The 16,382-nt window shown below is 46.0% G+C and overlaps 1 protein-coding gene across 1 annotated transcript in view; it reads left to right on the top strand.

Moving 5' to 3' along the window:
• Window positions 1-237: 237 nt before the first annotated feature.
• The window catches only part of TWIST1 (twist family bHLH transcription factor 1), a 59,852-nt gene continuing 43,707 nt past the window's right edge, over window positions 238-16,382 (top strand). The window contains exons 1-2 of the mRNA XM_026507099.4: window positions 238-1,303; window positions 1,850-6,845. Of these exons, the coding sequence (XP_026362884.1) occupies window positions 659-1,261 (603 nt within the window). The 5' untranslated portion in view covers window positions 238-658 and the 3' untranslated portion in view covers window positions 1,262-1,303; window positions 1,850-6,845. The remainder of the gene's footprint in view (window positions 1,304-1,849; window positions 6,846-16,382) is intronic.

The following is a 16,382-nucleotide window of genomic DNA, read 5'->3' as shown; positions in this document are numbered from 1 at the left end:
GGGGCGCGGCCCGCGCGCTCCGGCGCGGAAGGAAATCGCCCCGCGCCCTCCTGAGGAGGGCGGCAGGGAGGAAAGGGGGAGGGCAGCAAGGAGGCGGGCAGAGGGGCCGGCCGCCGGAGCCAGGTCGTTTTTGAATGGTTTGGGAGAACGAATTGTTAGACCCTGAGGAAGGGGGGTGGGGACGGGGAAGGGGGGCTGGAAAGCGGAAACTTTCCTATAAAACTTCGAAAAGTCCCTCCTCCCCACGTCAGGCCAATGACACTGCTGCCCCCAAACTTTCCGCCTGCACGGAGGTATAAGAGCCTCCAAGTCTGCAGCTTTCGTCCAACTCCCAGACACCTCGCGGGCTCGCCGGCACCGGCAGCGTTTCCAAGAGGCCGAGCAGGGTGTGCGTGCAGCCGTTGGGCGCCTTCTTTTTGGACCTCGGGGCCATCCACACCGTCCCCTCCCCCTCCCGCCTCCCTCCCCGCCTCCCCCGCGCGCCCTCCCCGCGGAGATCCTCCCCGTCCCTCCTCCCGCTCCCTCCTCGGCGGGCCGCACCGCCCGGGCCGGCGCCGCGCGCGGGGGAAGCTGGCGGGCTGAGGCGCCCGGCTCTCCTCCTTTTCCCGGGCCGCCCCTCTGCCCCGGGCCTGCGAGGCCGCGCGTTGCCACCTGAGAGATGATGCAGGACGTGTCCAGCTCGCCAGTCTCGCCGGCCGACGACAGCCTGAGCAACAGCGAGGAGGAGCCGGACCGGCAGCAGCCGCCGAGCGGCAAGCGCGGGGGGCGCAAGCGGCGTAGCAGCCGGCGCAGCGCGGGCGGCGGCGCGGGGCCCGGCGGGGCCGCGGGCGGGGGCGTCGGAGGCGGCGACGAGCCGGGCAGCCCGGCGCAGGGCAAGCGCGGCAAGAAGTCTGCGGGCGGCGGCGGCGGCGGCGCGGGCGGCGGCGGCAGCAGCAGCGGCGGCGGGAGCCCGCAGTCGTACGAGGAGCTGCAGACGCAGCGGGTCATGGCCAACGTGCGGGAACGCCAGCGCACGCAGTCGCTGAACGAGGCGTTCGCCGCGCTGCGGAAAATCATCCCCACGCTGCCCTCGGATAAGCTGAGCAAGATCCAGACCCTCAAGTTGGCGGCCAGGTACATCGACTTCCTCTACCAGGTCCTCCAGAGCGACGAGCTGGACTCCAAGATGGCAAGCTGCAGCTATGTGGCCCACGAGCGGCTCAGCTACGCCTTCTCGGTCTGGAGGATGGAGGGGGCCTGGTCCATGTCCGCGTCCCACTAGCAGGCGGAGCTCCCCACCCCCTCGGCAGGGCCGGAGACCTAGGTAAGGACCGGCGCCTCTGCGCCCCTTCGCCTTTCCGCCGCTCAGGTGGCAGATGGACTGACGGCCGGGCCGCGGCTCCCCGTCCACCTTGCCTTCCTCAGCCCCCTCTCCCACCCCCCTCTCAGCCTTCCCACCCAGCCTGGCACCGCCACCTCATCCCCTGACCGTCCCTGAAAGGCAGGTCGGTCGGCGCTAGGGAGAGGGGGATGCGCCCCGGTGAGGCGTGTGCGTGTGCGTGAGTGTGCGTGACGGACAGGAGGGCAGACTGGGAGAGATTCAAGGGTCAGGGCTAGAAGGACGGGTTTCTTGCCAGCGCCTCCTTTTCTTTTGGCTTGAAGTTTTCGTTCTCCTTAAAACAAATGCTTCCAAATTCCACCTCCTCCTTCTTTCCGCCCACCCACTTCCTCTTGCCCTTGGGCTGAAATCCTTCCAGGTTGTTCAGCGTAATTTCTCAGTAGTGGTGATAAGGACAGTGCTCACTAGTCTTAGAAAACAGCCACGAAGACCTAAACAATAACCAACTTTCCCCCCTCTGGGTTTTTGCAGATGTCATTGTTTCCAGAGAAGGAGAAAATGGACAGTCTAGAGACTCTGGAGCTGGATAACTAAAATTTAAATATATATGCCAAAGATTTTCTTGGAAATTAGAAGAGCAGAACCCAAATTCAAAGAAACAGGGCGTGGGGCGCACTTTTAAAAGAGAAAGCGAGACAGGCCCGTGGACAGTGATTCCCAGACGGGCAGCGGCACCATCCTCACACCTCTACATTCTGATAGAAGTCTGAACAGTTGTTTGTGTTCCTTTTTTTTTTTTTTTTTGACGAAGAATGTTTTTATTTTTATTTTTTCATGCATGCATTCTCGAGAGGTCGTGCCAATCAGCCACTGAAAGGAAAGGCATCATTATGGACTTTCTCCATTTTAAAATGGTTAACAACCAGAGGAATTTTAAGAACGTCTTTAGAAATAAAAATACGGGGATCAAACTGACTTGCAGAATCACAGTCAGTTAATTCCTTTTTACATCTTCCTCTGAGAGAAAAAAAAAACTTAAAATACAAAAAACAACATTCTATTTATTTATTGATGACCCATGGTAAAATGCAAATAGATCCGGTGTCTAAATGCATTCATATTTTTATGATTGTTTTGTAAATATCTTTGTATATTATTTTTCTGCAATAAATAAATATGATTGAAAATTTTAAGAACCTCAGAGTTTGGTCTATATTTTTAAAGCTCAGGATTAAGTGGGAGGTAAATACCTGCTTGTTTCACTGTGGAGGCACCCAGGAGGGAGGGGGCACTAACATAAACAAAGCAGTGAAAAACACAAATAAACTCGCTACTGACAGGCACAGGCATGTTATTTAGAAAGACAGCTTTATTATTATTCCAGTTCGGTGTTCAGTGGGCTTTGTAGCATCTATCTTTCATCTCTTATCAGGTCCCCAAAGAGCAAAAACTTAAATCAGTTATGCACTCCTCTTGCTCATATTTTGAGGAGGCAGCTGTAAAAAAGTTGAATGCAAATAAGCAATATGAAGCCAGCACTATTTTCTCTTGTTACTGTATATTTTTGTCCACTGTTTGTGAGGATTTCTAAGTGATAGGTTCATTGCACTGAAAGGATGCACGAAGTGTTATTAAAATGCTCTATACGTATAAATCAGTAGGAATACATAGAAAATAATAAAGTTTAATTCAGCAGGAAAGATAATTCCACTTGCAAAGTAATTTGCCTAACTTTTTTCATGAATGAAAATGATATTTAGTGTCATGTTTGCTTAAAGGAAAAACCAAAGTTAATATTGTTCCATGTAGATGTTATCCATTCAGGAAGCATGCTCCTTCTTTATATATAGAGAACATATAACTATGGAGTAAAATACAATAAACAAAGAACCTGAACTTTCAGTATCTTCAGTAACTGTTGGAACAATCACAATTTTAAGTACTAGAGCTATTCATTTTCTAGTGAGTTCATTAGCAAATATATTTTATTCAAAATTACATGGAATTTTTCTCTGGTTACTTACAGGTATACAAAACCTGAAGTTAAGTAAAACAGTAACAGCAAAACAAATGGGGCTTGATTTTTATTTCATTCTGGTTATTTCTGTGCCAGGAAAATATTGGCTTTTATAAATAATATCACTAGAAGTAGTAAGTTTGTATCACTTCTTAACTTTTACATCTAGTTGCCTGCCTTCAAAGTGTAATCAGGAAAGCTTTCAAACTGGAAAATAATTTTGCTGTCTAATTCAAACAATGGCTATGGCAAACAAGTGTATATGAATCTAAACAGATCGTGTTTGTTCAACTCAGATTGAGGTTATTCTATTGCCTGAAGGTTTTTGTTTCCCTCCCACACATCATCAGAGAATGCTGACATAACAATATTGTAAATTTGCTATTCTGAATATCTTAGACCATGTTTTATGATAAGGAGCCTGTAGCATTGACTTACACACTGAGAGATTAGTGAAGGCTTGGGGAATTAATTTTTGGATTTTGATAGCCCTTTACCAAATAACTACATGAGCCGGGAAAGTAATTACGTGTGAGTGTACTTGTAGGGGGAGGGTGTATTTGTAGAGTGTGTGTGTGTGTGTGTGTATGTGTGTGTTTGAGAGCGAGAAAGTGTGTGTGTGTGTGTGTGTGTGTGTGAGATTGTATGTGTGTGTGTAGGGTAGAAATGTAAGGTGGGTACCCTAGAAGGATGAGGGAGAGCATCAGGATGGTAATTCTCTCTTCTGTGTGTATCATCCTACCACCTCCATTTTCTAAACTGTTCATGGAGGAATCTCCTTGTTCACTAGCTTGGTATGACTATTTGATATTTCAGATTTCTTGATGTACATCAGGATGGAGCTGACCGTCATTGCCGAGGAGGTAATTTCTCTTATCTCTGATGATACAAAACCCAGACGTTTCAAACAAAGGTAGCCTTTCATTTGCCTTCTTAAATTTTTAAAAAATTTTTTTGGTGTTTTATTCTCTTTACTTTTCTTAAAAGGGAAAACCCTTTGGAGAAAAGCAAATGCCATATTTATGTTGCTAAACTGAAGGTAATATTTTCCCCTAGATTTTCAGGGAAATAAATAAATGAATGAATGAAAGGTGATGGATAGCTTTACTTTGAAGGAGAATAATTCATGGTGGAAATATTAACTATAAGAATACAATTTTCAGCTTGCAGACTGTTTTTGTATTCCCAGCGTCCTCCCCCATACACATGACTATGCTAATTCTTTTTTAGAAGAGAAATAAAGCCACCTGTGTTTCTCTAGCTCTACCATTATTTCCTGTTTTCATTTTATTTTTGCTACCTACTCTATTTAAAGGACAATTAGAATGAATTACCTCTGCTTCACAAGTGAGAATTTAACGTGGTGGCTGGATGAGGGACTCTACCCTTTAGCCAGAATGCATTTACTGGAGAGAAAATGCTGTATAAAATTGCCTTGGGTGAATTCTAAGCAACTGAGTAAGAATGTGCACATATATAATTTTTTTAATCTTGCTTTTAATTTTGTTGAATTGATAGCCTTCAGTCATAAGAAAGCAGTAAATTTTTGTTCTCATATGAGAACATATGCACACATTTCCCTTCTTCCTGCACACACTTGCTAAGCACATGCACAGATGACAATTCATGCACCATTGCAGGTACCCTCCCTAATGTGGCACATATTATTAATAAAATAACGTTAAATAGCAGAAACTCACATACTGTGTGTACTTTTTTCCCACACTCAACAACGGCACAAGCTTCTTGCTCCTTCAGTCTTCAGGCTCATATTCATAATAGAGCTTTTTAAGGGACACTTGGCCTCTTGCAAAAAAGTCGAGCATTTTGCACATTCCACGGTTTGGCAAACTCAGAACTGGTTATTTTCTCTAGACCGGTATCAAGTTCTTCTCAGGCATATGATTTCACTTGAAGTCCTGCCCAGGAATCCTTCAAAGTGAGCGTTTGTCCCGCTCTCATGATGTCAGGCGGTTTTCCCTGCATCTGTAATTTGAAGAAAAACAAACAAACCTGCGGGGAACAAACGCCACGGAAACCCAAACAAAACTCCGTGGGGAGCGGGAGTCTCACCTGCGGCGGGCGCGGGAGGGGGGCGCCGGCCCAGACTCCCCTGCGTGGGTGGCGGGCCGATGCCACACGGTGGGGAGAGTGACAATGTCCGTGCCCTTCTCCGACTGCGTGGACCGCTGCGGGCCCCGCGTCTGGCCGCTGCGCGGAGGCGGCGGTTCCAAGTGTCAGCGGTAGCAAAGGGAGCAGCAGCAACAGAGTCAGGCAAAGGCCCAACCTCAAATTTCCAGAGACAGGCCTGTATTAGCGACAAACAGGGGTCGGGCGGGGGATCCCCGGGGGCCACTTTTCCAGAATTTTCTGCGTGTGTGTCGTAAAGCGTGCCCCACCCCCAGCACCAGCGAAAGTGGAAGGAAAGTGCACCGGCAAAGTGGAAGGAGAAATCGGTTACCTCATGATTTCTCAAAGCCGGCAACCCCACTCTTCCAAGAAGCCTCGAAACCGAGACCTCGAAAATGCAAACAGGATTATTAATTATCCCTATTTACTGAACAGCAAAAGATTGACCCAGTAAACAGGGCACGGGATACATTTGCCATTTGCTTTTGTCCCAAGGCCCCAGGACGTGAGCCCACTTAATGTTCTTAGCAAATCAAAGCACGTGTCCTTTGAAGAAGGTGTGTAATTGGAGTTTAAGGCATGTATGGAATTCCCAGATGTCTATAAAGTAAAAAGGAGCATGTGGCAGGTCACTGGAAGGTGGGGCAGGTTAAAATCACTGGCATAAAAGTCCCCCCTTTATATTCTCCTTCTTTATAAGGGCCAGGGAGATAAACGTTGGGGAACGGATGGGACGGGATCATAATGAATATCCAGCTTCTCATATCAGAGTCATAGTAACCATGGCAAAAAGCACATGGTCAGAAAACCTCAAAGAAAACACTCAATTATAGCCGGGATTTCGTGGGCGCCCTGCAATGAGATCGTTTGGGGTTTGCTGCAGCGAAGGCCTCGAACGGCTGTCTTTCTTGTTTACGTGGACTGTTTTCTTTTCCTTCCATCCTCCCCCCCCCCCCCCCCCAGTTTGTGGATGTGTCTTCGTACTTACGCGTGAACAAAACTCCAGATTAGGAAACGAAAAAACTTTTCTAAAAACATTCATCCCAAAGACAGCCTTCTTGGGGGAGGGGAGATTACGAGCAAGTGAAATTAAATTTCTGTAAAACACGCAGTTTATACATCTACCAGATAGAGCGAACATTCGATGAAAAGACAACCATCAGAATCAGCAGCACTCTGTTTTCATCTCACTGAAGAATAGAGAGATGTATATGAGACTATGGAATCTAAGCGCGAGTTTGAATATTGCTTATTAGGCAGTTTTGTTTTGTTTTGTTTTGTTTTTGGTCTGGAGCCGGAACCGAAGGCAATCTGACTTTTCTCCTTGGGTTCAAGATGGTGCCCTCATTTACCTGCACAGCGGAGCCGGAGGCGGGAGACGTAAGGATGGGGTCTGCCAAGGAAGCTGGTCGTGGCAAAGGCTGGCGTTGGGAGGGGGGCGATGTGGGGTCATAGGAGGCTGGGGGCCAGAGCCTGGGGGCTGGAGCAAAGCGCGCCACAGACCCCGCCACTGAGGCAGGCGGGAGGACGAAAAGGACCCACCGGGGGTGATGCGAGTGTGACAAGTGAAAAGTTAAGCAGGTACCTGAAGGAAGTTTATCTTGCCCAGATGTTAGGGCTTTTATGAAATGTCACGTGAAGAGAACAGATGTACAATTTGCAAATGGGGCCACGCCTGTAAATACAAGGAAGGCAAATGCTTGGAGGAAAATCCAGGCATAAATCATCGACCTCCTTTTCTAGATATCTATTTTCTCCTTTAAATATTTGCTTCCGGAAAGGGAAGACACATCTTAAATCGTTAAGTAAGTGCCTCTTACTTAAGAGAGGTCACAATCTTACCCCTTCCCAGCACCCACCCATCCCCTAGGTACCTTGGGTGCAGAGGGTTAGGGTGGCTGGCAAATTCCGCCCCCCCCCCCCCCGCCCGGCTTTCCTTCTTCACGTTCCCCATCCCCCACGTTTCTGTCTTGGCCTCTCAGAGACTTTTGATCCTGAGAAACGTATCGGATCTCGGTTTGGAAAAGCTGAAACTAATCAATTGCCTTTTTGAAGGGGTAGAGAGTGATAAGAGGGAAGGAATGCCAGGACTGACAGACCCTAAACCTCCAAGATGCTTGGCTGGGCTGAAAGATGAGCGGGTGATCCCTCCCTCCTGGGGCCGGGACCCAGGCTCAGAGGAGGGGGGGGGATCTTTGCTGCCCATTGGGTAGGGCTTTTACGAAGTTAAATTATCGAATTGATTGAGGATTCTTAAATGTGTACAAATAAGAGGCTTTTTCCCTGCTTCCATGTAAGAAGGAAGCTCAGTTCATAAACAAAATTAAAATGAATTAGTAGTTGCCCAGTTGTGGAAGACAGTCCAATTCCTTTCTCTGTTCTAAGAGAGAAGTTCATAGAGGCTATTGTGAATATTAACGGGTGGCTCGGGCCTGGATCTACGTGCATAGCACATTAAGGTTTTAAATATTTGTTGACAATACCTTTAAGACTATACATTAAATGAATGAACTGTTCTGTGGCTCTTCATTTAAATGCAACATTATTCCTAAGTCACTGTTAAATTGACAATTGCACCTGGCTTGTTGTTATTATATAGCTGCCCATACAGCTCTGTATTTTTTTTTCAAATTAAAGTTGGGGTATTTTCCTTCCACAATACTAAATCTAAATTTACTGTCAGAGTTTATATTAATCCTCTTTGGGTTTCCAAAGAATTGAAATAAATTCAAATTGATCACATTAGCTTTAAGGATGACAGTTTTAAAAATGTGCAAGACCAGATAAACAGACACATCTTTTCTCTCTATGGCATTTAATCTAAATACCCATCCAGCTGTCCCTGAAGGAACTTAACCTTGATTTATTACCTTTAGGTACATATCATATCTGGTTATGGCCCCTAAAGCATCCTGGAGAAAGACCTCAGATCCTGCCCCCTCCGGGTTTGCCTAGCCAAGATGAATGTTGGGTTGAACTCCAGCACCCTGACTCTGATATGTGTTACTCTGGGGCTTCCAGGCCTCCATTTCTAAACACACTACTGGATACAATAGTCCAAATTTCTTTTCCTCTTTTGTTTCTGAAACTTAACACCAAATCAAAGAATTGTTACTATTGTTGAAAGCCAACATGCAGCAGAAAGAGACCGAGTCAATACTGCATGTTTAGGAATGATTATGAATCCTTCAGAGAGGTATGTGCACCCCTACAACCATGCTCCATTCCTGGGCAGAACCCGACCTTCCAGAGCAGCATTCTTTAAAATGTCCTTATAAATCCCTCTTTCATTGTGACAGAAGGAGATTTCTGTTAGTCTCTTCCTAAGGTTGCCTCTGGCCTCATTCCACCCTTGACTTCTCTTGCTAACCCAACCCCCAACAACACACACCTTCTAAAACTTTTAACTTTGTAACATATTAAAAAGACCTGGAGCAGAGAATCCTTCTTCCTCTTCCTTCTCTCCAGGCCTCGTCTGAATGAAACTTAAAACACATCTCATAGATCAGTTTTCCTTCTCTGAAGTTAGGCACAGTCCACGACCCGGATTTTCAAATGGCCTAGGCTGCAGTCTGCAGTATTTAATCCAGTCAGCTATTAAATGTCCTCCGGCTAAATCAAGAGTATAAGAATCCGTAGCGGGATAATGATACCAAGAGCAGTTTGGTAAAGGAAAGGGGGGCTGGGAGGGGGCACGGGCTGCGGGGATCCTTTGATTTGGAAAATCCTGTTTTTAGAACTCCTGTCAGAGTAATAACAAAGCAAAGAAACATGAAAGAGCAGCTCTTTGTTCCAGGATATGGTTTTAATGAAATACTACTAACACATACACGAAAAGAAAAGAAAAAGAAAAAAGATCTATTAATAACCACTTCTGAGACTCCGCTTTTCCTTTACCTATTAGGGACTAGCAAGCTGCGCAACGTGATACCCTCTCCCCCTTTTCTGCCGCCTCCTTCCCTCCCTAGTTAAGCCAAAGTGATTGTTCTGATGAGTCCCGGCCCGAACAGAACCCCGGACCACACTGCCCTCCGCATCCCGGCTCCACGTCCCTTCTCTGAGCAAAGCCAGCCCCCGCGGGAACCTGACTGCCAGGGCTTTGCCTTCTCTCTTCCCAAGGCGGGCACCCGCACTTTGGGAGCTAGTTGTCCTGGTCCCTGGCTGGAGGCCTTCAAAGGACCCCAACACATGTGGCACCAAGGGGATAGCGTGCCCCAAGTCTGCCTGCCTTGGCTCCCAGCTGACCCTGCCCAGCGCTTTTTTGTTGACTTAAAACATCCGGAGGGACTGCAACTAATAGAGCGAACGGGGCTGGGGGTAGGGGAGGAGAGCGAAGAGGCAGGGGGTGGGGAATCACCAGAGAAAAAGCAACAGCATTTGGGAAGGGGGGAGCAACCTTTTAGGCAGCGAGAATGAGGCATTTTAGCAGCCGCGTCTGTCATCTGTAACAGTGGACAGATAAAAACCGTCCCAGATCAAAGAGGTTCGTTCATAAATCACCCGTAAGAAATGGATTGTGAGGAGTAAAGGACACGTGTCGAATAATCTCAACCCTGCAGTCAGCTAGCTGCCAGCGCCGTTCCTAACGCCCCCTCTCGCGGTACCCGCGCAGCGAGCGCGTCTCCCCGCAGGGAACGTCTGTGGGGGGAGGTCTCTCCATGCTAGTACCCCCTACCGCTCCACCCTCCAACCTCCTACCCTCCACCCCGCCGCCCCCTAGCTTCCGCCTTAGACGCCCGGCTGGGCCATCCCTGCTCCAGACTTGAGATTTCAATACAGTCGGTTGACTCTAGATTGACCAAGGAAGTCGTGGTAAAAATTGTAGTCTTTTCATTTCTGAGGCGAGAAAGTTGCACTCTCAGAATCTTAGACATCTACCCCTCGAGGTCCCCTCTTAGTGGTCCTTGTCCCTCTGCTGAGCCCTCTTGAGAGAACTCGGAAATTTACAGCACGGTGCAAATGTAACTCAGCCCGGAGAGAGAGAGAGTTCAGCGAGAGCAGAAATCGCCTAGGCGGGTGTTTTCTGTTCGGAGTTTTCGAAGTTTCGGACGATCAGTGCTTCGCAAATGCCGCACTTGTGTAATCTGTAAAAAGCACTTGCTGTCTCTAAACTAGGACCAAGTGAATTCTCTTTCTCCCCCTCCCACCTCCCCAGCTCGAGACTCTCTCGCACCTGCTTCTCTCTTATTTGAAAAAACAAGCGAAAGCGAACGTCCAGTCCCGCGTCCTAAACTCTCCAGCCAGCTGTTCGGAGGACCCCAGAAACGCGTATTGGGCGAGTTTAGAAATGCTGCGGTTGGCCATCCGCGAGAAAGCAGTTGGCAAATCTAAGACAAGATAGAGCTTGTGAATTTGTGCGGGGGGATTTACAGGGACAAATGCCTCCTACTCCTTCCTTCTCTCTCAGTTTTAACATCCTCCAGATAAGTAGGATTTTGCTTATAATAGGTGTTTATGGTTCCAGGAATTGCACTTTGATCTAGGATTTTGGGGGTGGAGTGTCTAAGGGGTCTCTAGACGCTTGTCTGATTTGAATGCTTTTCAGGATGATTTATGGCAAAAGCCTCCTTTCTGACACTTCCAGATGCCAAAGCTCTTACCTTCCAGGAAGGGGTGAGGGAAACCTGCTTCCAATAGCCGCGAGGATGGGAGCCAGCGCGCCTACCGCGCCACCCTGCGGGTCACCTTAAACTGACAGTATGAACCACCAGCCTTCTTCTCGAGCAGCTGATAACCTTTCCCCGCCTTCCAACTAGAGACCTTCTTTTTTGATGACCAAGCTACAGAGAGAAACCAAGTCACCGTTGTAAAGTTAGTCTCTTGCAGTTAACTCTATTTTATGCAATTAACCACCTGCTCCCGCCCCGTTGGTGGTTTGGTGTTAATGCGATTTGACCCCCAAATGTGAAGCGGGGCGGGAATAAGCCCTCCGTTGGGACCCCTGGTGGTTTCACCCGCCGGCCTAAGCCTCTGGCCGAGGCCGCGTGGATCGAAATCCTGGTTCCCGCGGGGCGGAGGCCCGGGCAGAGCTCAGAAGCAGCCGGGGCCTCGGGGCGGGGTGGGGGGGCGATGTCTTTCCGAAAGCTCCCCGCAGTCTCAGGACGGTGAGGCGAGGCCAGGAAAAATAACCCTCCCGACTCAATTACTGCGAGCTCCACCGTGAAGCTGAAAAGCTGAAATGTGCGCCGCTGCAGGGGGGCAGGTCAGACAGGGCGGACGCTATTGCGATTTTAGGGGACCCCTAGGGCCCGCGGAGCTGAGAACGCGCTGAAGACATTTGTCAACCTGGAGCTAAAGGTGGGCCCGACCCGCAGTAGCCTCCAGCAGACGCTTTTCCCAGTGGAATCGACGTTTTCCAACCATTTTTTCTTCGAAATGTAGCCGATTGGGGACGGGGGAGGAGGAACTTTGTTTTCTTTCTTCTTTCCCAAGGTGAAGGCAAATTAAGGAAGGAATTAGCCGCGCAGGCTTGAAGACCAGCGGTGGGGAGGGTCGAGGCCAGGGCACCGCTAGAAAATGTCTGCTTACAGAGTAAGGTTTAGCCTTAAGTGATATTCTGGTTATTTGCTTAGAATCCCACAAGGCTGGGAATCTGTGATATTTGGGGGAAGAGTGTCTGACGACTTCAGTCTTTGACGAGTCTCCACACTCCCTCCTCCCCAAGTCCCTTCGAGATTAGTAACTTGAAGGTCAGCGGTTTGCTTTCCCAATTGAAAAGTAAGCCTGATTTCCTGGGTGAAAGAGAATGGATTAACTCCAGAACCTTAAAAAAAAAAGTATTTTCCAATATATAAGCTTGCTTCATTCTTTATAACATTACAAAACGGAGAACCAGATCAGCGTTTATTGGTTTATGCAGAAACGATCCTGATTTGATAAGCTTAATCATATGACAAAAGACACAGCGATTACTCCCCTCCTCTCTAAAGGCAACCTGAGAGTTTTTGAAAGTCACTGCCTTTTTCCTAGAGTTCCAATCACTACATCAAAAGACTCAGGTCACCTCTTGTCTTTTCTATATGTATATACTCAAGAGCATAAAAATATTAAATAAAAAATTTTCCCAACTTCAAACCTATCAAATGTTTAACAGCTGAAGGATATCCATCTTTAGGAGGCAGGCCAAAATGTCAATAAAAATTTAATTATTTCTGAAACATATGGGAGCACTTACAAGACCCAAAATGTGATACTAAGTATTGATATTGAGAGGAAACCAAACAATATACTTTCATATTTGCTGGTCAAGACCTTATACCCTGAAAAAGTTCCACAAGCCGCAGAAATTTTTATTCTTCCTGACAGGGTTTCTAAAACTAGCATGAAAGACAGGTTGGTGGTCAACGGGGTCATCTGTATTCTGTGTAAGGAAAAATCAGTGTTGAACTCTTATGCGTTTGGCATTTGTTTTCTGTAGAAAACTGACCGTGATGTCTATGATAGCAAATAGTATTTCAGTAGGTGATGGAGGGAAGTGCACACTGGTGTGGCCATTTTAAACTTTTAATAGCTACCACGAATTGCTTTTCTGAAATGTTTCATCCAAAAATTCTTTCCAGCTTATAATTCTGCCATGTGGAGGGCTAGCCCTTTATGCTAGAAGGTGACATTGGTGATAGTATTTCTGTAGTCGGCTGTGATGAACAAGACTGATGTGCAAGTTGGAATAATCACCAAAATCTAAGTAGGGTCTCTTAGGTAGCTACTTTTTCCACTGATAAGCTTTAGCTTATTTTTCACTTACAGCTTCCATAGGACTTTTGATTTCTAAAAAACAACATCAGGGGCGCCTGGGTGGCACAGCGGTTAAGCCTCTGCCTTCGGCTCAGGGCGTGATCCCGGCGTTATGGGATCGAGCCCCACATCAGGCTCTTCCGCTATGAGCCTGCTTCTTCCTCTCCCACTCCCCCTGCTTGTGTTCCCTCTCTCGCTGGCTGTCTCTATCTCTGTCGAATAAATAAATAAAATCTTAAAAAAAAAAAAGACATCAAACTTTAACTGTTGAACTGCAGGTTAATTTGTTGGTCAGCTGCTACTTTTAGAGCAGTCCTCTGATAAACCCTGATAGTTGGTTTGATTTCATTGTCATCATTTCCAGTTTTCCTTGTGGTTCACTTCACAGTGCCTTCAAGAGTTTCTTTGTGTACCTGGTTTTCTGCTTCCCTAGACAAGAGGTTCTCAGTGTCAACATTAGGCTGATGGTGATTTACATACCTTCCTTGATTAATAACTCATTTAATTTACAGTGAAGGACTCTGGAGTCCAAAGTGTTTAAGATACTTGCCCGAGACTAACTGGGCCTAGTCTGTGCCCATTTCTTTACTTGGGAGCGTGGTTTCAAAATTTTAAGCAGGATAATAAACTCCAGAATTGTCCTGACTGTAAGACCTACCCATTTACTTCTAGCTGATCAGCTATTCCCTAGGGTTCACTATTTTTCTCTTTTACTACAGTTTTGCATAAACACAGCAGATAACAGGACCATGACTGTTAGTAAGTGAGGCTGGACACCTCTCTGCATGTAGATACAACACCTGGTAAATTGTAAAGACCAGGATCCTATTTAGCTGTTTTATCCTTTCATTGCCTAAGAATGAAAATGGGTATGTCTTTCTTTTTACTAAAAATTCTAAAAGTAACATTATGAATACAAATATGAAATTATGAATTATGAATTATTTTATTTTGATCTTTACAATTACTGATACAAAGCCTTGTTTGTGGAAAAATGCCCCGAGACTATTATTTTTGCCTCTTATAAGGATAATTACCACTAAGAATACTCTTACAAATTCAAGACTGTTGGAAAAAGAAAGATAATTTAACTAGCATGTGCAGGAACTGTTTGTTGGGCAGAAAAACCAGGAGTGTAGTTTGCCCCACGGAGTAATTATGGAATGAGGCAGAACCAAAGGAGAGTGATCATAAGTGGGTTTTCCTACTCTGTGCAAATGATCCCAGAGGCCTTTTCAATTTGCGATCTGTGATGCTATTCTTAAGTCTGACATGCTTTCCTACTGGGTTTTGTTTTCATGAGTTACTGATGCAAAGAACAATTTGAAATCAAGTTGCAGGTAGCACAGTTCTGAAAAGTAACACCCTAGGTAAAGAGTGTGTGAACTTTCTCACCTGTGGAGCCACATTTACTCCCGTGAAAGATGTACTCAATTGTCTGATCGTCATGGTAGAGTTTAAATATCACGTAGATCTGCAGAGGCAATTTCGAAATGTTCACTCTTCCCCAACCACTTTTCCCCAAGTGACAGGCTGTGTGGGTGGCCACTATGACACTGCCTTCAATTAAACAAACGCATGCTTATTCAGTCAACAAACATTTCTTGGGGGCCTCTTGTAAGTCTAAAGGCTATGTAAAAGTGACTGTCACGTTCATCATAACAAACAAAGGAACCTCTAATCACAGAAGGTTAGTCTCACCTGTGGCTCTTTGCTGTGTGTGTGCTGAAGGCCACAACAAGAGGTTTTCTTTGATGTTCTGGGGTGGCGCAGAAAATTAGGGCCCCCCAACCTGTGGAAGAACAGACGTGGAGAGGCAAAAGTGGTTCATTCTGCATTCATTTAGCATTCCCAGAGTGGAAACTTTAGAACAGAGAGTAAAAGTGACTCTAAGAACATTTTCTTTTGGCCTTTGCTACTTTTCTTTCTTTCCAATGCACATTCATTAATCTGTAGCAACATCCTATAGATTATAGCTGCTTATTAGACTTTAAGCTTTTTGTGCCTATCCAGCTCACTAGTAGAATCCCAGCAGTTTGCTTAGTATCTGCCATATGACATTTTTGTGGATTTGAAAATCACCATTATACTATCAGAAAAACTGAGGCAAAGAGGCAGAATTCACATCTAAAAGAACCCCTTTCCCTCCAATGACAATATGAAAGTCCCATACTATGATGGTGGGGTAATTCATATACTTATCTCTCAGGTTTAGAATAAAAGCCCAAATAAGCACAAAGACATGTATTAAAACATTGAGATTCAGACATTCGTTTTAACTTAAGTATTTTAGTGTGTCTTTCTGTATGGAGCCCACAGCTGTCATTTGCCTGTATGATTTCTTTGTGTGAAGAAGTAAAGGGATCCCTTTCTTCCAGGGCTTATGGCTTGCCTATCAGAGCAGGGCTGACTTCAGGCCCCATCACCCCATGGAACAAGTGCTCTTATTCAATGAACATCCCTCACAACCGTGGGTAGCAGCCTTGGCACCTCAAAAGCAGCAAAAGTTAAATTTAATAAGAAACCTGGCTTGCTTGTTATCAGTATGTTTTCATGTCTATAAAATTGATTGCACTTGATTTCTGTCAAAGATCCAAATACAGAGTCTCCACATGTGCTTCTTAGCCAAATAGGAGCAGTTTATCCAGAAGGGTCTTTTCTGCTGCAGCCAGTTAGAGTTCCATCTTCCTATATTCTTGGGCTATACAGAGCTCTACATTACCCAATCACCTCCTAAGACAGTATGAACACTGGTAACTAAAAAGTGTATGTCAATCAGTATCTACTGAAAAACTGAAACTCCAAGTTATTTACTTATTGCATATATATGCACACATAATTCCAAACCCAAGAGTGGTGGCTTGGAGACTTAAATATAATTGATTGTGAATTGAAAAGAAGTATTCTCAAACTATTTTAAATTTGGCATGATTAATATGAATGGAGAAAGCTGCTTCTCCACCCCCATTCTTCTCCTGCCTTCCTCCTCACTCCAGGGATGCGGTGAACTTGTATAATTTAAGGCAGGTGGTCCACGTAGTAGGCTGACCACAGAGGATGAGAGAGTGTGCATTTGATACCCTGACTGCTGCTCTTTAATAGACTTTAAATACACTATGACTATTATTTGGCTTTTGGCTATTACATTTATTTTCACTTTCTTTCAAAGGCTTCTCTCTTTCA

This window comes from Ursus arctos, unplaced genomic scaffold (genome assembly GCF_023065955.2).
Source record: "Ursus arctos isolate Adak ecotype North America unplaced genomic scaffold, UrsArc2.0 scaffold_3, whole genome shotgun sequence".
In the NCBI taxonomy this organism is placed as follows: domain Eukaryota; kingdom Metazoa; phylum Chordata; class Mammalia; order Carnivora; family Ursidae; genus Ursus; species Ursus arctos.
This window is presented reverse-complemented; position numbering and strand designations above follow the sequence as displayed.